Source organism: Poecilia reticulata, chromosome 3 (assembly GCF_904066995.2).
Source record: "Poecilia reticulata chromosome 3, P_reticulata-male-v2, whole genome shotgun sequence".
NCBI lineage: Eukaryota > Metazoa > Chordata > Actinopteri > Cyprinodontiformes > Poeciliidae > Poecilia > Poecilia reticulata.
Genome location: NC_088832.1, coordinates 24,611,170 through 24,634,161, shown reverse-complemented (window position 1 = coordinate 24,634,161; position 22,992 = coordinate 24,611,170). Strand labels below are relative to the sequence as shown.

Sequence of the window (22,992 nt, the reverse complement as noted above, 5' to 3'; positions counted from 1 at the left end):
TCACAGGTTTTTTCTAGTGTTTGGATTGGACTGGGGGAGCAGTGTGTATCCTGCCAAGAGTTGTGATGGTCAAACCAAAGAGCCATAGTCTGGGAAAAGGGAAAAAAACTGAACTATGTTAATGATGAAGCTTCGGGCCTTGCAGAGAGGCTGTAGCAAGGCTTAGGGTGATGATTACAAGCATTGCTGGATATGGTGGCAGAGGCTGGGTGAGAGGGCTATGGTCAGGGTTGGAAAAATAATTAGGAGCACGGCTGAATAGCACTGCTAGATAATGTGGCTGGGGGGAGTTGGGTGAGGCGCAGTATGAAGATGATGAGTACCAGGGTTGAGCTGTCCACTCTACTGGCCCTGTGAGCTGTGACAAGAAGCTGTGCTGGCTGCTGTTGTAGCTGGCGGTGATGCCAATGATAGGACTAACGCACTAATTACCACGGAGTGAGAGAAGAGAGAGAGTAAACAGAGGGGGTGAGAAGCAGAAAGATGAAGCTTCACCGAGCCGGCTGAAAGTGGGAAAATATGAGGTCCGCTGAGTTTTGAGAGATGGTACTAAATTTATCAGAATAAAGGCACCCGTTCCTTGAAGGTCTCAGAAGTTTGTTAGATGGCATTAGTGAAAAAATGGTATCATGAATAGCAAGGAACACAGCAGACATGAATACAATTATGTATAAAGTTAAAGCAAACTGGGATTATTTTTAATCAGCCATTCTGAGTTGTCTGGAAAACAGGTCCATGAAGAAGACTTGTTAGAGGCTGCTAACTACCTACAACCAGAGATTGGGGTTCATCTGCCAGCAGGACAACCATAAAAATGCTAAACTTACATTTAAATAGTCTGGATCCCAGCATATCCTTATGTTAGAACGAGCCAGTCAAATGTCTACGTCTACATCCAAGGGAAAATTTGTGTTGAGACTTAAGTTGATGCTCAGAAGCTCTCTATCCACTCTAACCAAGCTTGAGGAATTTTGCAAAGAAAAACTGAAAACATTTCAGGCAAAACCATGCATCATTTTTTGTTTCCTTCACAAGAAAATAAAATCTCTGTGGCTGCAACATGACAGATTGTGATAAAAGTTGAGGAGGGATGAAAAATGGCAGATTTTATAAGATCCATGTAGGGTGAGTGCATAAAATCACTTTACAAGTACAGCAGTTTCAATACAATGCTTTAAAGTTACAATTTTATCATCACACTACTCATGCAGCCACTCTATGTGGTTAATTACATACACACTGCAGCCTGTCAGAGGTGTAATCCTTAAAAATAAAATGCTACAGTTACAATTAAAAAGATATGCATGTGAGCTTAGGAAAAAAGTCGTAGTCACAAATGCAGATGGTGTCAATGAAGCTTGACAGCAGCCGCAAAAACATCCTGCTTCTAACTGTAACTACTGATCTTTTCCACTAAACAGCTGCAGTTTGGTGCACACATATGTTGGTGGAAGATCCAGATACTATAGCGAACATAATTATATAATCCAAATATATATATACATACATCTGGGGCATAACCCACGAATGGAGGCCTTAGTTCTCGATGCAGCTGTCACAGGATCGAGTCCCGGCCCAATGACCTTTGCCACATGTCTTCCTCTCTCATTACCCACCTTCCTGTCTGGCTACTATCAAATAAAAGCCGCTAGAGTCAATAAAACCTTTTAAAAAAAATCCTCCGCTTCTTCTTTGGTATTCTTTTATTGCAATCCGACAGAATCACGCTACATTTGTCTAAAACGTCCATAATTTAAAAAATGTGTATGAGATTTATTTTCTATACATGCTATCTCTACAGATCTACAACCTTCCCAATAAATACACAACCTTGCCAATAATTTTCAACAAACACTGCATATTGCAGAGTTTATAAAATGAGCTTCCCCCCAATCTCTCTTGTCAGCTGAAGGAGACCCCATCCACCCCACAACTCAGCCCTCATGCTTATTTATTGCCACTTCCTGGGGCCGTGTTAGTTCATTCCCCTGTCGCTGCTCTCTTCTTCTTCCCATGCTCCTCTTGCTCTCTCTTGTTTCACTACTCGTTTCCGGGCAATTGGGTCTGGGTGCTGATGGTGGGGAGTAAGGGGCTGGGGTGGAGCTGCTGGGAACTTTGGACGTGTGTGTGTGTGTGTGTGCTGGGAAGTGAGCTAATAAAGGATGGTGATCCATGAAAGGCCTTGAGCAAAGACACAGTCAATTACCTAATGCCTGGACCTGACTGCAGGGCCCATGCTCACACATTCTCTCTCTAACAATTGCGTACACACACACACACACACACACACACACACACACACACGCACACACACACACACACACACACACACACACACACACACACATGCTTACACCTCATTTACGTATACATGTAGATCGGGCAGTAGAGGGCAAGCTGTGAATCGTGTGCTCTTGTGTGGGTGGGTGTGCATATGCGTGTGATGGAGAGCGATGATTTATTAAATTGCTGTCACTTTTGACAAATTTGTACAACACAAGTTGAAGGTTTCAGCTCGACTGCTTCTGTGTTTTTCATCTTTTCTTTGGGGCGGGGGAGATTGTGTCTTCATGACAGAATCCAGGTAACTTTATAAACCTGTCTGATGTCACTCTGGGTTAAAAGCTGTATCTGTGGACACTTAATAAGTCGGCTATACATCTGGATTTAGGATAGAACATAACCAAATGTATAGTTTAATAACTGAAGGCTGAGTCCTTCTGATTAAAACTATTCCTTGTTTATTTGGAAAACAAGTGACAAGAAATGCCTTGCAGTTTGTCTTCACATTATGGATATTAAAATAAATCAAGGAAAAATTAGTAACAATAAAATATGACGGCTGTTCTTTGTCATTTAATTGTAGGGAAAAAAAAGACTAAGGGCTTGGAGTGGCAAAAAATGTGTGGTCTTTAATTGTGTAGTCAGGGAAATTATTGTGTGAGACAGATCAAACATAGGGTTAATAACAGCACTTCAGACTCACACACAGACAGCTCAGTAGATTAGCTTGTGAGTGGTAATGACTTTATAGTCAAGTGTTTCAGCGAAGACACTCACAATTACTAATTAAAACTCAAGAGTCTGAACTTAAGTACTGGGAGGATGGAATATGGTTCAATATGAACCCAGTCTGAAGCCGTTTTATAACACAAATTCCAGTTTTGTACCTATGAAAGAGGTTTGTATATTATCTCATTTTGTCTTTGAGGAACAATTATGATTACATTTCATGTGTATATTTGTACAAGAGCAGATATACTGTGTCTAGGTGAAAAAAAAAATCTTAAATGCAAATAAAAAGGATGAATCATTTTCATTTAAAACATTGCTTTTTAACATGCAGTGATTTTTATAATGTGGTGATGACAAAACACTTTTTGTTTCAGTTTCCAACAGTGAGCATGTACTTAACAGTAAGTCCCATTAATTGTTTGATCGTGATTTTTCTGATGGTGATGGATAAACTTTTTGCAAAAAAGGCTAACTTAAGTAGTTTTTGCCTTTTAAAAGATGACCTTCAGTTGTGTTTTTGTTTTGAAAAAGAGAAGGAGGGGGGAAGATAGAGGAAGGGACAGGGACCCTGTCCTTGCTCTTATCGCTATGGGATCAGTGGCCTGGCCTGACCACTTCCACAGCCAGCACCTCAACCTTATCCATCACCACTAGATAGTTATCACACCAGGGGATACAGGGGGTGTAAGGTAAAGGGGAGAGTGCAAATGAAAGAAAAGAGGGACTTCCTGCCCCGAGAACAAACTCTAATGCAAACAAGCAAAGCACACATAGGGAATGGAAGACAAACACCTATGATTATGTACACACGATGAATTTAGGTGTCATGATCCTTTAATGGCACAACTAATAAGCTAGTAAGTCTGACGACACTTCGTTTATTGCATATTGTTTCACCTTATAATATATGAAGTAGTTTGATCAAAAAAACTTTAAATCATTATGTTACACTTGTACTACTGTTGTTATATTAAAAGCTAGCTTGTATGTGACGTATTATTCCAATAAAGTGAAGATCAACTCAAGATTTGTCTAAAGTATTTTAATGTTTCATTTCTTCTGTATGGCTTAATAAGCACTTTGCAGTTTATAAGTACTGGTTATGTAGTAGTTCTCAAAACTATGAAACAATGAAAATAAATTAGAAGAAAATAAATTATTTACCCTCAAGTACCATTCTTGAGGGTGTATGCTGAGTCTGAACGCAGCTGTCGTAAATAACTTTACCATTCGTTTGGCATAGTTTAAAGAATTTGTGCTCTATTCAGTATTAGCCTTATCTTTTGATTTTGCATATGTCAGCTTAAGTAAATGACATGAGAACTTTATATTTACCAAACGTATCCTTTTCACATGCAAGTTCGCTTCTGTGCTGAAAAGCTTCCCGATTTACCCGAGACAGGCTATGAAGAGGGGTCGATATGAATAATTGCTCAAGACCTAATAGCTGTGTATTTCGCCAACTCTTTCAATGATTGAAGAGATTACCTCCACTAGCTTCCAGTTTAAACTATTACTGTTTCAAAAGTCCTACTTAATGTCATAGAAACAGTAAAACGCTATGGTTTAAATATGTGTTTACTCAGATTAAAAAAGAACTAGTTCACATAAAAATAAAATGAAAGGTCAGATGATTCATTATAAATCACAAAAATTGTGACTTGTGGAAATCTCACCTGTCCAAGGTGTAATATCATAGTTTTAAGATTTTTGCATGGAGTCGCATGGAGAAGTCGCATGGAGAACAGATATTACTGTGATCCCTGTGTCGAGGTGAAGGTGTTCTTCCAGGAGCCGCTGATCCAGCTGGGCTTTAAAGCTGCTGTCACATTGTCTTTTATTTTGTCATCACTCAAACACAAGAATTTTACTATTGCATTATTTTTAATTTTTTTATCTCATTCGCATTTTAAGTGTGCTTTAATCCATTATCTGCCTCATCTGTTATGGACAGCTTGAGTCATTTTTGCCTTTCCCTTCTTGGTGACGATAGGAGGTAGTCTGGTTCTGAACTCCTGGGTTTTGGTGGAAATGGTACGTTGGGATTCAGCAGACCCAGAGAAACTAAGTCCCGTTGAGTCGCAAAGGCCCCCGAGATAACCAGCATCCCGGTGGGCCATGCTGCCAGGGACCTGATACCTGACCTGCCTCAGCAGCAGCTCCATCTCATGAGGGGTCTGCCTGTAAGGAGAGTTGAACACCCCGGGGAGCTAAAAGAAGAGAAACAAAAAGAAATTTTAGCCCACGACTCAAGAGAAGTAGAGAGAAAACCAGAGATGGAGGCTACAGGCATAATTATTTTGAGGTGGTAACAGTTTTACATGTTAACATTTAGGCCAAAGTAACTATTTAAATGTGGGGATTTTAAGTAAGTCTTACTTTTGACAATCTTTTTTACTGCTCAGCAAGTTACATAATTTAACATTTTAAGGTATTTCCACAAAACAATAAAGATGTCTTATGTTAAAATAATGGTAATAGTTTTTATAAATACCAAAAAAATATTTTGAATAACTTAAATTTAGCCAAGATCCTCACTGGTGGTGCCTCTAAAGTTGGAAAATGATGTCATCATAAAGCTTCTTCTGTATGTAACAATATCAGGATTGGACTCTGTTGGACTTGAGTTGAGACGCATGATCTCTTAACCATCCCACAGTTCTAGTTTTCAACAGTAACACTGAATGAAAAATATATATTTTTTCCTACTGGACACTACATGTTTCCCCTGAATTTCCGTGAAGGTTTTTTTGTGGCATATTCTTTGTCTAGAGTCCCAACCTCATCAAGACAGTGCCAACAAAGTCCATTATCTGAGAAATAAACAGCTGCAATTTCAGTCTTTGCTCCATTAAGAAAACTTTTCTCCAGCCTTCCATCCATTCTTTCTTCATTGAACAAGAGCGACGATGCATAGAACAGAAAGAAAACTTACACAAGCTGTCAAACAAACACTGAAATCTTTGTAGCTGTGCAGCAAAAGTATTTAAACACAAACAAAACTTTGTCTTATTGCTTCTAAAATTGGAAGAGATAAGCCACCGACAGTCTCAGTAATAATTATTCAAATCACAGTGGTCCTTTTGCCTGTCTGTTAATTAAGAGACCAAAGCTTCAAGTCGGACGACTCTGTATCTACTCTATATGCTAATAACACTCTTTGCTATTTAAGCTACTTTCAGACTGAGACAACAGAGAGAGAAGGGAAAAAGTCAGAAGTGGGAAATTGTTATATCAAGTAAAACCTCGCTCATTTTTTTTAACATTGACAAACTAGTTAATTCTATAATGTTTCACTGCTAATACGATTTTTGATTTACCTAGCTATTCAATGAGTTGTAACCATAACAGGAAATTAGTCGATTTAAAACAAGTATATTCTTATCTTTAGAATGCCACCAAATTAAAACTAATTCTTTGTTTTTAATGGGTTAATTCGATGGGCCACTCCACAATAATAATCCTTAGATACATAGAAATCAGAAATAGAAGGAGAATTCCACATTCTCCATCTTGGGATAAAGAGAAATTTGTTTCATTCATGGTTCTTTCCACTGTTTAGGAGCTGGTCCCTAACTCTGAACCCTGGACAGGTCGCCAGTCTATCACAGACTGACAACACACACACACGAACGCACGCTCACACACAGACACACTTAGACCAGTGTAGAGAAGAAAACATGCAAACTCCAGGCAGAAAGTCCTTATCAAGATTCAAACTCAGGACTGTCTTGTGGCAAAGCAACAGTACAACCCACTTAACCATACAGTTTGTACGACTTCACACTTTGGTGTAACATATGACTAAATTAATAAAGAAAAAAAGACAAATTATCTGACTGAATCTAGTTTTAAGTCAAACCTACTACACAGATCGAGGCACCAATGAATACATATTTACAACAGTAAATGCAAAAACAATAAATAAATCAAACATGTTAACTTAACCCACTGAAAAGTAATTCTAATGCTACTTTTGCTCCATTACCTCTTGGTTGCTACACATATGTTGCATCTCCCACAGGAGTGTTTTGTTTTAAATTAGGAGATTTATCAATCTGTAAAATCCAAATAATATAACAATTTTTCAGTAATTTTGTATAAAAACAAGACTTAATTGTTGCACACAATACTTTGCTAAACTATAAATACTATAAATGCTAAACTCGGCTAATTTGACAGCTTACTACAGTGTTGTAAAGATTACTTTGAGACAACGTGTGGTGGTAATTGGCACTCATCAGAAATGTTTCCAGCCTGGGTCAACAGCAGCAAGCACACACTCAACTGGACAGCAACACGATGTCAGTTCATGAAAGTCTAAATATATTAGTACAGAGACAAACTTATTTTCTTCAGAGTTTCCTGGTAACACAAACACACTCTCTTTCTCATAGACACACACAGAAGCACAAACACGAAGCCCCAAAAGTACCAAGCCAGCCACGAGAAGAACAATGATGTTGACCCCGGGAACACTGCATCTCTGTCTTTGTCAGAGGGACTTAGGGCCTTTTGGTAAGCCGTGTCTGAGTATCTGTGTGAGAGTGTGGGTTCATTGTGTGTGTGTGTGTGTGTGTGTGGGCTTGGGTCCGAGAATTGAGGAAGGATGAACTGTGGTGGAGAGCCATCTATTCACAGCTGACAAGGTCAGAGCTACTATGGGAAAGATACCCCTGCCATATGCAGAGGCAGAGAGAGGAAGACAAAAATATATACTGAGTTAGAAAGACAGAGGACAGGAAGAGGAGATAAACTCTACTATACTTTCCTTACTGCTTGTTTAAAAAAATGATTAGTTTATTCAGATGAGGAAAAGAAAACACACATTGGTAAACATCAACGACTAATCAAATTGAAATTATTCCAGCTAGCAACGTACAAAAGTCATGTCTTTGATAATAAGCCTTTTGAAACTAATCAGAAGATGGAAGTATGAGATGAAAAGGTAAAAGAAGACAGAAAAATTGAGAGGAGTGGTGCTGAATCAACAGTGACCAGTGTGCTTTGTCTTCATTATGATCCCAGTGGGGAGTCACAGAGATTTGTGGATGCCACACACACACACACACACGCGCACACACACACACACACACACGCACACACACACACGCACACACACACACACACACACACTCCTGTGCACCTGTACCAGGTGAAGAACTAAAATACTCCACTCAGCACATCAGAAGAGCCACGAGGACTCATGTGCGCACACTCAACTTAACTCCACACAGCCCTCTTCTGTTGACAAAATGGGAAAAAAAGGGAATAAAAAAAAAAGTTTTTCTGTGTGGCCTGCCTCCAGAGGACCAGCCTGTCTGGAGTGCTTATCTCAGCTTCTGTCAGTCCAACCACAATAAACTGAACAGGTATATGTGTAGGCATATGTAAACAGGGATGCTTATTGCCTAGAGTTTTTTCAGAGAAACATAATGAAACATTGTATTCACTTTTATTTTAAGCAGAAAAATTAAATTATTTGGTGATATGTGTTCAATCTGACATGTATCTTCATCTGCTACTGCAGCCTCGGTTAAAAGTTTGTTGTCAAATTCAAAGCAGAAATGTGGGAATTTTTAAAGACTTAAAACGGGTACGGCAGATTCCAGTAATCTTTACATAAATGCAACATAAATATAGTTTTCAATTCGAAGGCACACATAATACTGCTGACTTTATTTATTATAAAACTGCATAGATATGACAAAAAACAATTACGTAAAGTGTTATACAATTTTTGTGAGGGTAAAGAAAATGTGAAAATTAAATGACATTATTAATCCATGTGCATTGGGGCTAATATATGAGTAATAATAGAAAAATGTTAATACTTTCTCATGTTTGCCAAGAGAAAACACTGAAATAAATGTTAATAGGAAGCAATCATGAGATTGTTTAAGTTTTCCACTAAATATTGGTCTGGTTAATGCAAGTTTATTACATCATAGTAAAACATTTGTATGTATTTTTTGTTACTAAATACCAACCTTTTTCGTGCTGATGAGATGGTGCATTCGATAAGCTTGGTAAGCTTTTATTTTCTGCTCTTTTATAGCGTCCAGATATTCCTTCTCTCTCGCCTGTGCTTTCTCAATCTCGTCCAACTCTTTCCTACATGAAGCACAAAACAGCCACATAAATCCACATTCATTTTTTCCTTTGAGTTAATTTTTTTCTAAGAGAATAGCCGTAAAAATCAAAGTAATACACAAATACAAATATAAAGAGTGGTCAAAAAGGATAAAATAATTTTTATCCAGTTTGGTAATGATGTTGCCATTCAAAATTATACGTAACTTCACGGTTAATGTAAATGAATGAATTCTCTAAATTAATATCAAGATTTCTAAGTGTTTATCATTTTTTTCACAACAAGTTAGGACGTTATCGTGAGTTTTAGGTAATTTGTAGACAATGTCAATCCAATTAAACAGCATTTGTGCAGGTGTTGGTAAGTATTATAAGCACAGCCTGACAATTCCCTGAAGTGTCCTTCAGAGTAATAAAAAAACTGCCTAATCACACTGGGACAGACATGAAAAGGCAATGGTGCAGTGGGAGAAAAACAAGGAAATGAGGCTCTGCGGAGAGAAAAAAGCAAACTGAAAGCATGAGAGGGTATAAGTGGGAGGATGATGGATATATTTCATCACAGTAGCCAGGACAGGTCTGTCTGTGACATCTGTTTAGCGAAGCTGGCTAAATGGGATGCATTAAAACCCCATACACAGCTATTTCACTCCACAATCACGCAGCCTTATTGTTACAAAGGGGTAATAACTTAAAAGGGGAATTGGAAACAATTACTAAAACACATACGCCATGATAATTTGAAGAGACGCCCACAAAGCTAAGAGTAAAACCAATCTATTTCCGCTGGTGTAATACCAATAAGAGTTTAGCCAGAGCTCATCAACAATCCTGCATCTTTTTTCTTTTTTTTTCGGTTTCCGATCCCTTCTTTTTTCTCTTTAATTCCTCTCTGCCGTTTCTCCCCCTATCCAACTTCTGTTTTCAATTACAAGTCTCCACGCCGGAATCCGGATATTCAAAGTGTTTCTGTAATGTGAGGTTAACACATTCTGCGGCAGCTGACATTTAAAAGGGAATTACAATGCGGTCCCGTTGCCTTTGCATTCTCATTCCTTCCAGAGAACCAGATTAAATTACAAAATAAATGAAATATGCAGAGCTCAGTGTGTGTGCTCGTGTGCCATAAGAAAAGGAGCAAATCTGAATGTGTATGTTTATAATATTGAGCATAGCTATTTAATATAGTGTGTGGGGGTTTGTGTGAAAAGTGTAAATATTGAGGTTGCTGGCCTCTATTTGTCTACCAAGCTAACAGGAATATTACTTGTTAATGTAAAATATAAAGTTGGTGTTTACTGTAAATATCTCATTCACAAACCACCTGGTGCATGTTTGTATATCTTTATATTCATGCCTCACAGAGCAACAACCCGTCTTATTAGGTGTGCATCTTTCTATTTTGAGAGGGTAAAGCTGTGTTAAGTGTGTGATATTTTGTGTGTTTATATGTCACAAATTTGCCAGTGTGGTTCAGTGTCCATGCTAATTTTTAAAAGACTTTGGAAGCACACACAAATTTGTGTCAGTGTGCACGTGTGTTTGTCTTGGTCTGGCTGAATAGGTGACCTTTGTTTTCCTGCCCCCAGTCCTAGTGTTATTAATTGCTGTGTAGTGGACAAAAGCCAAACAGATTTGTAACGGCTGAAGGCACCTCGATCTGTGTCGACCCAACCAGCCACCACAACGTACAGCCCTCATTAGCCCTGTTCGGCACGTGCCCTCTTCCCGTGTGTGTTTGGAAATGTGTGTATTTTAGAATAAGTTAAATTGAAATTATGTGAAAAATATATAAATGCGCATTGAGTTTTCTGACATCTCTCATGCATAAACATGTACCAACAATGACGAGGGCTCTTACATTTAAATCCACTATTAATCTTACTATCAGCTCTAAACTAACAAAAATCAATGTAGTGAATTTGACTGGAGTTTAAATCCTAAAGAAGATATGTTTGTCTCCTTTATTAGATATGAAGTTCAGATGCAAATGATCCTTTTAAGAGAAAATAAGCTGTGATTAATCAGGGCGTAGAGGAAGAACATCTCTGGATCTGCTGGGATCTTTGGTTCAATGAAGTTGGATCCTTTGTGTTTTATAGAATGAGTTTATTTACCAAAAATGCCAGATGAATATCTGGAGAATTTAGAGTCTGAGTGAACACTTAAAAGTGGGGGCAAAATGTATAATCACTCTTTTGGGTGCTTTATATCATGTTATAATGTTATTCCCTCACAAAAGTGATACCTGGATTGTTGCTTTGACCTACCGTGGTAGCCATTCAGGGGTTTGCTGTAATGAAGCTCTGCCCATTTACCCAGCAGGAAACACCTGGTGGAACTGTGATTCTGCTGAACTTATCATGTGAACTACTTCTCAGTTCAACACTCCTATCCACAGTCGTAAACATCATGATGGATTAGCATTGTTGTGATGACATGCTGAAGGCGGGGTGTCGGAAAGAGTAGCAGCTTCTTAAAAAGACGGAGGCCAATTGTAAGGCTATTAAATGGCACTAGGGTCTGGAAGACCCTGCATATAATGAGCCCCCTTGAAAGGCCAGGTCCACACTAATCTAGATGTTTGGCAATAACGAGGACTTTTGCTTCATTTGGACCTCTGGTTTTTGGTTAAAAACAAAAAGAGAGAGATTTTAGAAACACCCTTAAAAGTGCATAGTTTTAAAACTTGTGCAAGCTAAAATTGTTTTAAGGGAGGTATTAGAGCTTTTTTTAATTGAATAGACTTTCTTTCAAAAATGGAGGAAGGATCTATCCTAAATATGCAGTAGTACATCTGGGGTCTAATTATGCGGAAGCCATTGCTTAAAAGTGTTTTTACAATGACAAGTTACCATTTGACATGAATTACAATCAGGTTAATAATTGTAAGAACTCATAACACATTACAGTTATCAAGAAATAAACATTGCTCAGACCAGGCCGCGGAAGATGAGGTAGAGCACTTTGACTTCAGCTTGTGGCCGATGAACTGCTGAACACACATGTTAATATAGTATAACTACTTTCCAATAACTGGAAACCCTTGCTGACACTTCTGCCCTGGACCTTTAATGTATTTAAATGTGTAATATTGTAGAGCTACTTTTCTCAGTATTCCATCAATAATTTACTTTATGGTTCACAACAGGGGTTCAAGGACTGATGGAATATCAGAGAGTGAGGATCCAGGGGACAGCAGGCCACACTTTTGGTCATCCAGACAGAGAAGAGAGAAGCTAATAAGCTAGGGTCTAAATATTTAGTGGAGCCTTGACCTGATTGGTTGATTTAATTGCTCCCATTGAATGATTCAATAGTTGGCAAAGAGTGTATATACAACTTTATGAACAAATTTGGTGTCACAACTTGTGGCATTTTTCAGCAACCTGTAACGATTTTTCTGCTTAACTTACTGATTGATTACAGTAACTAAGCACACAAAATGAGCAGAGTACTGAGGCAAACAATGGCTAAAATAAATATGTCCCAATTAATATAACACTCTGAATGTATCTTACTTATTCTTCCTATTGTTTTACTCTCACAAACACAAATACAGAGTGAGAGGGAGAACATACAAATGCAATCAAGCTGAAAGAGTGAACTTAACTGTATCCAGAATGGATCAGAAGGAAAGAACAGCAAAAGAAATGCAGGCGCACAGAAGTGGAGAGTGATCGCAGGGCAGGCCTGCTCTATCTCCACTATAGCAGCTCCCCTTTCATGAATGTCCTTGGAAGGGACACAAGAGAGAGAGAGAGGAAAGGAGAAAACTTGACTAAAGAAAGACGTGAAGAAGAAAGTGTGGAGAGAAAAGGGGGCAATGTAGCTTATAGAAAAGAAATAATGCAGCTCAGCCCAGTGGCAATCCACAAATTCTTCTCAATCCTCCAATTTGGCACTTTTAAGGATAAGTTAAAAGGTTTAACTACAGTGTTGCAGCATCACAGCAAGAATTATTTATCTGATTATGGCAGTAATAATTACCCAGCTGTTATAGTAGATAGAGGAATAATTCACATAGTCAACAGGCCATGTTAGTGGTGGCAACGGCGACACCAGGACATTTAGTAAATATGCAAAGCATGGTTGTTCTGCTTTCCTAATTGGCCCCATCGTCCCACTGCATGCCCTTAATAAAGCCGGGGAACTTTAAGTGTCACCCTGACAAAGTGATAAATTGTTGGGGTATCAAGGAAAACCGAGGCAGAGAGGGGACTTCGCTGGGGTCCTGACTTCATTAGGGTATGCAATAGGAGAGAAAGGATGAATGAAGATGGACACAGTGAACCTGTGGCAGGGAGAGGGAAGATATAGAGCTAAATAGATTAAGACAGAGAGGAGCAAGGAGAGAAGCGAAAGTTAGAGATGAAGGCAGTCGCGTATCGAAGAGGATGGTGTAAGTGGCAGGGATTAGTTGGTTGCTGTACCTAATGAAATGGCACAGATGGTTTTAGTGCTGGGGTGATCTGTCATTAGACAAAGAGACTGAAATAAAGACTGAGTGTGAAAGGACAGAAAGCGGTTTAGCAAGACACATACTACTGTATTACTGCTACAACAACATTCGCTGAATGGACACCATTAATCCAGCACTCAATAACGTGTTCAGTGAACTGGACAGACAGACAGATAGTGGAGGAAAAAAGCATGTTGGTGGATTAAGCAGCAGAACTTTGTGGGGTTAGCGATCAGGTCATGAGCGATTCAAGGACTAAATACCTAACACAGGGCGGATATTTTCAATGAATTACGGAACAGTGTTAATTGATCATGACCTCAGTCGCACTGCATAAACATGTGATTATCTGAAGCAAAGGAGAACTGAACACCCTGAGCACATCAAGGATGCAGCTGAGTCCATATCTGCGCTTGTGCAAAAGCAACAGAATGTCATACATTTATAATGCAGCCATTGGACCGAATATGGAACATTTAAATCTTCTCAACTCCATGCAGTATAATGCATTATAGTTCAGCAGAGTATAAGCTTTAACAACGCAGTCCTAGCTCTTTCTAAAAAAGGTTAAAGAGGAAGGATGTAAGGTGAAATGCAGGTGGGGTCCTGAGGAGGAAAGGCAGTGATCCAAGAAGCATTGTAACAAATTTACATTTAATTTTAGCTGAAGCCTAGAGATATTTTCTGTTGAGATGAATTAGCAGCATTAAAAAATGTGGCTATTAGCTAAACATGATAGTTTTTTTTTTTTTGTTGAAAATAAAAGATGGTGTTTCTTTAGCACTAAGCCCTAAAGCAGAGCATGTTTTATTAATGCACAGGCTGCAGTTCAAATCAGAGGTTAATTTTTAATTTCTTCACATGTTCACTTCTTTGTCCCTTAGCCCTGAGCACTTTAAAGAAATCATTTCTCAGCCTCTACCTTCTTCTCTATTTCTACGTTTTGGTTTCTCATATTTCTTCACTTATCCTTTCCGCTTAGCTATATTTTAGTCTTCAAGTTACAGCATTCAACTGTACTATTCCTTATAAGGTAATCTTATCTTTAATACATGTACATAGTAGTACACGTCTACTTCTTGATTCGTTGCATATTTCTTTCACTAGTTTCCTAAATTTTGAAAGCGTTGTGACAGCCTGATGTCTGATAACAAAGCACTAAAAAAGGATTTAAACATATTTTATCTTTGTCCCATACGCATTTGAAATTAGAGTTTTAAAAGTATTTCCAACACTGCAGGGCACTCATATTATGGACCACGTGGGTATATGCATTAAGCACAAATTTTGTAAACATGTAACACTAATTCTTCTCTTTTGGGGGGGCAGGGAGGTAATTGCTAATTAAAGTTACACAAGCTCAGGAAGGCAATACACCCTGTGTACGTGTTATGAAAAAAAAGTGATCTTCTGTAGGTTATGTAAATAATATATATAGTAGAAAGTAAAATCTGTTTAATTTTCTTCTTACCTCACGAGCTCATTATTCATGAGAATTTGCTGCAGATATCTTTTCCGAGCATAAAAGTAATGGATATACTTCCTGAAGTAGAATCCTCTCCATGTTTTCTGAATCTGTAGAAATTACACAGAACTTTCTCAAAACTTTGTACTACGAATTATGACAGAATAGAGAATAGATAACAAAGTACAGAAGACACGTTTTTGTCTTTTGAAATAATCTTATACCAAGACACTGTGCCCTGTACAAAAGACAATAAGTTCTCTACAAAACATTATCTGCTGAGCAGGTGTCAGGACTGTCCCATTACTTTCATGTATTTTGTGCTGTGATAGTTTTCATATAAATCACATGCAGCATTTTATCCTACAAGACAGTGTGACAAACAGGCTATTCAAGGTGGGACTGACAAGTGACACAGCTCTGTGTTTTTAACCATTTCCGCCTCCACCGACAGAGTAGGCTGCATATCAGCTAGCACATCCACCCACACACACCAACCGACCATTTTAAAGCAATGGGCGGATGTCCTTCAGACTAATTAGGAGATTAAAACAATGGCAGGTAAAAGAATAATTATGCTATGAGAAGGAAGAGGAGAAGGAGGAGTGGAGGCTGTGGGAAAACAACAAAGAGCAAAATGAGAATTAGCATTGATCTGCCAGTCAATAGATAATTTTAAATAAAGTAATTGGCACCACAAGTTCTTTGCTGACCTCTGTTGACTAGTAAAATCAATGCTGTTGAATTTAATACAAATACGAGGTGCAGCATGTAAACACTAGTTTCTATTATGGCCTTAATACATTATCTTCTGTTATTCAACACAACGTGAGGAAAACAAGGGGAGATTAGAAATAAAAGAATGGAGTCAACATTGATTTAAAGGAAACATCACAACGTGATCCTAAGAGGCCTGTTTTATTCCTCTGTGTCTAAACAGTGAACACGTATTTAGTGAAAATGTGCTAATTTCCTTTGATAAGAAAGTTTTACATTTTGACTCAATTGTGTCATGATCCTTCTTGTGTTTTATATAAATACGTCAAAATTATTGTTTATCTTAGAAGGTTGCATTTGTCTGAAGTCTTGTGATTAACGTTAAGAATGCCATTTTATCTTTGTGACAAACCACAAGAAAAATAGGAACAAGTCGCCACAGCACAAAGTGAAAGAAACATAAATTTCTGAAACAATAGGGATTTTTATTTATTTATTTTATTTTTCTTTTGCAAAATATATTATAATCACAAAGGAAGCCTCCCATGTTTAACTAGTTTTAGAGGTTTTAAGATGCTAAATTTTGTGTTTGAATTTCGCTTGTTTTCAGAGTAAATCTGAAGCATTTTAAGTTTGGGGGGCTGAATGTGTTTGAATGGCAGATAACGGCATGAAAAATGGAACAAAAGCTGAAAACTTCTAAAAGCTCACTTTTGGCTGCACACCTTTCCAGTCATACCTGCTGTCAGTGAATGCTGGCCAGTAGGATTAAATGAAGAGCCTTTGTTGACACCCCTCAGTAGCTGATCTCTTCTTAAATGTTGAGCTATTTTCTTACCAACATTCAATTGGTCTTACCTTCTTCATTTTTCTTTTTATTTCTATGTGTTTGACATCATTAGAAAGCTTAGAATCCACACTTTCAAAATTTGTAAATAGCTCAAAGTGCCCCAGCGAGAACTTGTTCCTAACTTTGTTGTGGCCAGTCACATATGCCAGACATGTAAAAGTTTGGTCTTTGTATTATACATCTTCAAAAGTTTTTATAATTGTAAATTTTTTGAACTCTACGTCTGTAATATCGCAAGGCATAAGATGTGTTTAAGGAATTGTGGGTGGTAGAAACTCTACCTCTTAAAACACAGTTAAACATAGAATAGACTTTACAGGGCTCATGTGAGGATTAAATCCTTTTCTTTCTCACATTTTAACCACAGAACCATAAATCTGGAAGTTAGAGAAATATCATAGGGATATAGCATGTTTTTAATAATGAATAAAGACCCCTCCCCTTTAACTTTAGAAGCATGTACTTTGCTTCACAGGCTGACATTGGCAATAACTTTTAATACCGGGGCATTTGTCTCTATAATGACTCATATTTACTATAGTTGTAAAGAGTACAAGGAGTTTTCAGTTCAAACAAAATGAAAACATTCAAAAACATATTTTGTCTTTACCCATCTGGACCATTACTCTTTTTCTTTTACATTTTTTTTTTCCTTTCTGTTTCACCAGTTTTCAGCCAGTTTATGGAGGAGGAGGAATGAGATTTTGCTCTAAAAATAAAGAATATAAAACTGTAAAAACAAAAGGTGTCTGTTTTTAAAACTGCCAAGCATCAGTCATGGTTACATTGCTGTGATTTATGACATAAAATGTAGGAACAGCTCTGAGGGAAAAAAGAGAGCATTTGCTAAAGCAAAGATAGTGGTGCTATAAAAATTGAGAGGAATTAGTTTGCCTACACAATTCTAAGAATCAAACTATGATCTATATGATCTGCCTGTATAGACTTATCAAAAATACATACTTGGTCTTGACAGGTCTAAACGTAACACTTACAGTCTGGAACCTTTAACATCAAAAAAGCAATTTTTGCCCTCAGTCCATACAACTTATAATTTTTGATAAATATCTACTACAGAAATCGAATGTAATATTTAAAGAGTAACTATTTCCTACATATAGGTTCTAACAGAAAAAAATTAAACTTTTTTTTAAAAGGTGAAATGTAAAAAGTAAAAATTTATTTACATAAAAATGACATTTAGTGACATTTACGCAATTATTCCATGAAAAAAAATAGCTAAAACCTGCATTTGTTATATCTATTTTTGAAACCTCAGTTATTTAGTCAAAGTTATTAAGAAAAAGGGGGTTTGGGAGCAGCCTTATATACTTGAAAATAATTGATTTGTAGTGACAAGAGTTTAAACAGGTCGTTTATACTCCTAAACCATCCAAAGTGGCTGAATTTAAACAATTAGTCAAAGAAAAGTGGGCCTAACCTCATTCACAGCGACATAAAGGACTGATTGCCAGTTTCAGACATGCGTCATGATTTCATGAAATCATCATAAAGTAGAAGAATTTAATAATGTAAACTAACTCATAGGAACTCAGGAAAAACGGAGAGAAAACAGGAACACAGGGTGTGAGGTACACAAGGGGAAAGTCAACACTGGGATTGGGATTCATGTGTGGTAAAAATAAATCTAAAGAAGACTCAATTTATAAGGGGGAAAATACACTTTTTATTACACTGTATGTGAATGAAATGCAATGTGATATTATTTCTATTCTCTTTTTCTAATGTAAATTTCCCTATAAATCTAATCAATCTTCTTATGATAAATCCCGTATAAACTAAAATTCAGCACTGATGTTAATGTTTCAAATAGAAAATATAAAGAGTTTCAGTTTTGCAGTAGAATTGGTAATAAGTGTTAGAGATTGCTATTCGTGGGGACTCCGATTCACAGCGGATACTAAGCAACAGAGTGTCCCCACAGTAAGACACTGAATTTGCTAATACAAGACACTATCATGATATTTACCCTGACCGCCATGTCGTTGTAGAAATTCATCTTCATGGTAAAATATGCCGCCTGTGAACACAAAGGAAAGATGCCGTTACATCTTGTCTCCCGGCCCTCTGATCTGTCCACAGCAGGCATCAAAGATAAAGAGCTCTTTATACATAATACATTGCACAGAGACGGCACAGAGAGGGCCACAGTAAAGGGGGAGGGCGGAGGAAGAGGTGTAGGAATGGAGAAGGAAAGAAAGCAAAAAATAAGAGAGCAATGAGAAAAGGTGAGGGAGATGCATGAGAAGGGGAGAGCGAAAGTGTTTAGTGGGCCTTTGTATCAAGGGGAGGACGGCACTCTCTTAATATACTAACACAGACAAGGGCCAAGAAAATCTATGGTAGTCAAGCAGCGCGCTAATGGAGATGTATGACGGCCAAACGCTCTCCTCTGGATTTCATAATCAATGACAGCCCTGCCACAGAAGAGACTAACAAAGGGCCAGAGGATACACAGCCACGCGCTCAACAAGCCGTCACAAACCGAACGTGCCAGTCGACCACTGGGGGCACATTTCAGAAGCAAACCAGAGAGTCGGCCATAAAAGAGATTCATATTTCAGCACGTCTTTTTCAATAACGACGAAGAAGACGGGATAGACGGGAAGGGGGAAGAACACAAAGACTTGAAAGGAGATTGTGAATTCAGCTTGATGTTTCGTGAAGAAGCTTTGCACGAGTCACATTAGACACGATAAGATCCCAGAGACAGAGGAAGACAGACGGAGACCAAAAGTGAAGCGTGGAATATCTCTGGGCTAATTCAAAACAGTGCACCGTGGCAATTTTGAGTGATTCAAATTAGCACTCGTCTGTTTTTAAATGAGACCAAACAGCCTCATTTTAGCCCATATGTGTGTGTGACGCATCCTTCACTGTTTATTTTAACACCCCTTTCGCGCCCCCTCCTTTCCAATTCTTGAACGCCTCCCAAACGGCAACTGGCAGTTATGCTTTAGCAAACAGTCAATTTACAGGCATGATAAATAGCTTGTTGTGATACATTTACAAAACTCAATCCAGGGGAAAATTATATGCGAGAGCGCTGGGTATTGGATCCGGTATCAACAATCTGTTCAATTAAGAAGCAGTTGGAGGCAATATGCTGAAAATGGGGCCTTGTTTTACTAAAGCGCACACACACACACAATCATCATGTGCACAACTCTTTCCTCATTTCTATTTGTCACTAAACTCCTTCTGTATGAATCCCAGAAATTATGATATGATGGAATTCCTTATCGTAATTCATCACATTTGCTAAGTGTTAATACCCACATGTGTAACGAGTGAATTATATTTCTTAAGGTCAGAGGCAGAGACTTAGAAATATGGCAATTGAATTCTAATGCATGCTATCATATCATAATCAATATATCTATTGCTATTCCCGGGCTCTAACTTACCTTCACCATTTGTCTGACACGTGCCCTTGCTGCAAAGCCGCGCCATGCCTTCTGTAAGATGATTGCTTTCTTGTTCAGATGTCTGTAATAAGATCATATGGAGAGAACTAGATGGGTATATTTATAGTTGCTGAAAAGGCAAAAACTTTGAAATGGACATTACTCTGAGATTAATGAAAATAAAAGGAAGTATGTCTGTGTTTTATTACTTTAATCACAAACAGGTTAGTTTATAGTCAGAAATTATTTATCTCAGTTAAAAACAAAAAGCTAGCCTAAGCAGAAACTTCTAATTAAAAAGGTCAATATTCAGATCTACCTAAAACAATGTAGTTGATCAAAATGTACCTTTATTTAAGAATAACTTGCAAATGGCAGCAAGAGGTCTGGAAAGGTCAGGAAAACATTATACTCCCAAGCTCTCAGAAAGACACACGGACATGGAAGGCCTCTGCGCTTCCAGGCTTTTCAATCACGCCAGATGAGCCTTTCACCCCCTTTAGTCAGTGGTGCACATTTGTATTCATCTTCAAACATACTCTAAATGCAAGTCCACTGCGATTCTCTGCCTCCAACGAGGCCATCAATTTCCAAAAGGCCATTTATATGCCCAGAAAATCAATGCTTATAGTGGGGATAGCACAACCCCGGAGTTGCACTTAGGCAGCTAAAATTGTTGCTAATTATCCACTTAACGCATTGATCAATTAACTAAAGTAATCTGAATTAACCTACTGTCTGGAAGTTTGTCTGCTGACCCCGCAGAATGGTGCTAGGGTCACAGCATCGGAGGAAGCATGAAGGTAGAGATATTTCTCTGTGTGTTAAACGAGCTACATTTATTCCTCGAGGCCATTTGCACAGCTCTAGAAGCGGGATAATTATGTGAGTGAGCTAATATCAGGGTTTCCCTTGAACTCAACTCTTAAAGCTGAGCCTCAATATTTTACAGCCTTCAGAGAGAGAGAGAGAGAGAGAGAGAAAAGACAATTAGGGCTCTTTCTGCTGCTGTGCGTTTGTGTATGTGATTGTTTTTTTTTTTATTTCAAATACAACAGTGTTCGGTTAATTTAGCTGTATTTAGATCAAACACTCATAACATGCAAGATCTGCAGAACTACCTGATGTATGTCCGCACCCTGCAGGCTCGGAACCAGCTCTGAATTCGGATGGCAGCCTGGGTCTCCTCCTTTCTGTTCACCTCGGCTTGCCTAAAGCACAAAGGCCCAGAATAAAACCATTGTAAACTCTGGAGTTAGATTATGTAACAGCGGCTTAGCATAAATAATGTAATGTGTACCCAAAGCAGACACTATTCACAGTAAGAAGGAAACAGATGCAGATGAACTAAATGTCTACTCCTCCTAATGATTAAATACTATCAAACATTCAAACTGCTCACAACTGTTTTGCTTTGATTCTCCAATTATGTCAGGAAATATCCTAGAAAATCAAACACATTTTTAGAAATATTTAAGTTTTCTTTTCTGCTATAATTAAGAACATGTTTTGATAGGAATTGTAATTATGTAATTTAGACATATAATTTGTGGCTTTTCAGTCCAAAATTCAGGAGAGAATACCACCACAACAAAATGTGTTTAAAAAATGCATAATGATGAATGTGTTCATAGCATTTAGTACAATTTGATGCATAAATTTAAATGAATGTAAAACTATTTATTTTAAAGATATTTCCCACTGTTTGGATAAAAATGTCTCACTACAATCCTTCAGTCATTGTTTCTAATTCTCACCAATTTGAGCATTTCAATTCAATAAATTAATTGTAACCAGGACTGCATGATTCCCAGGCCTTTGAAGCATTATTGGTGTCTGTTATTATGAATTTCACATTAAAATGTATTATGATTTCAATGTGCTTTAAACAAGCAAGAAAAAAAATTACTTCCAGTACAATGTTAATTAAAATTAAAAACTTACTTTAAACCTTAAAATTAAATCTCGGATAAATACGACATATTTTTAGCCTACCTGTATTATGGAAATAACCCATTAAAATTTAAAGTATAGCTGAAATTACTAAAAAAGTTGTAAAACTTAAGAGATGTCAAAACGACAACTACAATAACATATATCAAAATATCTTTTTTTTTAAAGTGCTGTGTGCTTCTAAACAAATAACCACTTTTTAAATCTGGATGCTATTTTTAAACTTTATAAACTTTATAAACAAAATACATTTATAACACTGGTATTGTCATTTCTATCAAAACATTTCCATCACACAAGTGATGGAAATGACTGGTGTGGAATTGACAATGTGGATCACTTTTAATAGACCTGTTCACATGTCTGTTTTAGAGTTGGTGTTAGATATACTCATACTCAATACAAGCTGATATTTTAGTCAAAACAAGTCCCTGAAGTTACATTTGTAGCGAGTGACGGAAACGAGAAGGACTGAAAATGTGTTCTTTTCATTAAAAACATAGTGTGTTCACAATTAAATTGAACATTTCACGAAATCTATTTTTGTTAGATTTCTCAAACAGCCAGAAACCAACAACATACCAAAACCATATTTTAGGAAATAAAAATCACAATGTACCCTTTAATTTCTCGTTCATGTTCGTAAATTATGTGGTGAAAAAAAAGATACTATCGGTTTTTCTTCATCCGAAAAAAAACCCTCTATAGTGTCAATCGCTACGACAGTTTCTAAAACATAATGTCATTGCTGTTTACGTCACACTAAATTTCAATGACAAAAAAGTTCATGTCAATTAAGCTAATTCGTTATTGCCAAAAACTTAAAGTTCTGCGACAACCACATACACGATATAGCTATGTAAAGTAATATGTAGATATGAAAATACATGTCACGAACCAGTTTCTGTTGTAGTATTCACTTTTAAATTCCTCTACTTGTTGTTTCAAGTTTAGAAGGTCAGCCATTGCCACACAGTTTACTTGTTGTCCTGGCAACGACAGCTCTGTT

At 37.5% G+C, this 22,992-nt stretch overlaps 1 protein-coding gene across 1 annotated transcript; it reads right to left on the bottom strand.

The window, feature by feature from the left end:
- Window positions 1-4,880: 4,880 nt before the first annotated feature.
- On the bottom strand, window positions 4,881-22,980 carry spata17 (spermatogenesis associated 17). Its single transcript, XM_008405744.2, has 7 exons — window positions 22,882-22,980; window positions 21,152-21,241; window positions 20,031-20,112; window positions 18,593-18,643; window positions 15,042-15,145; window positions 9,006-9,129; window positions 4,881-5,225 (listed from the first exon to the last, which is right to left on the bottom strand). Exons 1-7 carry the CDS (start codon window positions 22,947-22,949, stop codon window positions 4,953-4,955), a joined length of 792 nt encoding a protein of 263 aa, XP_008403966.2. The 5' UTR covers window positions 22,950-22,980; the 3' UTR covers window positions 4,881-4,952.
- Window positions 22,981-22,992: the final 12 nt, after the last annotated feature.

Bases quoted from the DNA above. Each gene is read 5' to 3' on its own strand.
- spata17 (XM_008405744.2), bottom strand. From the start codon at position 22,949: ATGGCTGACCTTCTAAACTTGAAACAACAAGTAGAGGAATTTAAAAGT. The intron at 21,242-22,881 runs GTTCGTGACATG...TTTGTGCTTTAG, and splicing joins GAATACTACAACAGAAACTG to GCAAGCCGAGGTGAACAGAA. The intron at 15,146-18,592 runs GTAAATATCATG...TAATTTCTACAG, and splicing joins ACAACGACATGGCGGTCAGG to ATTCAGAAAACATGGAGAGG.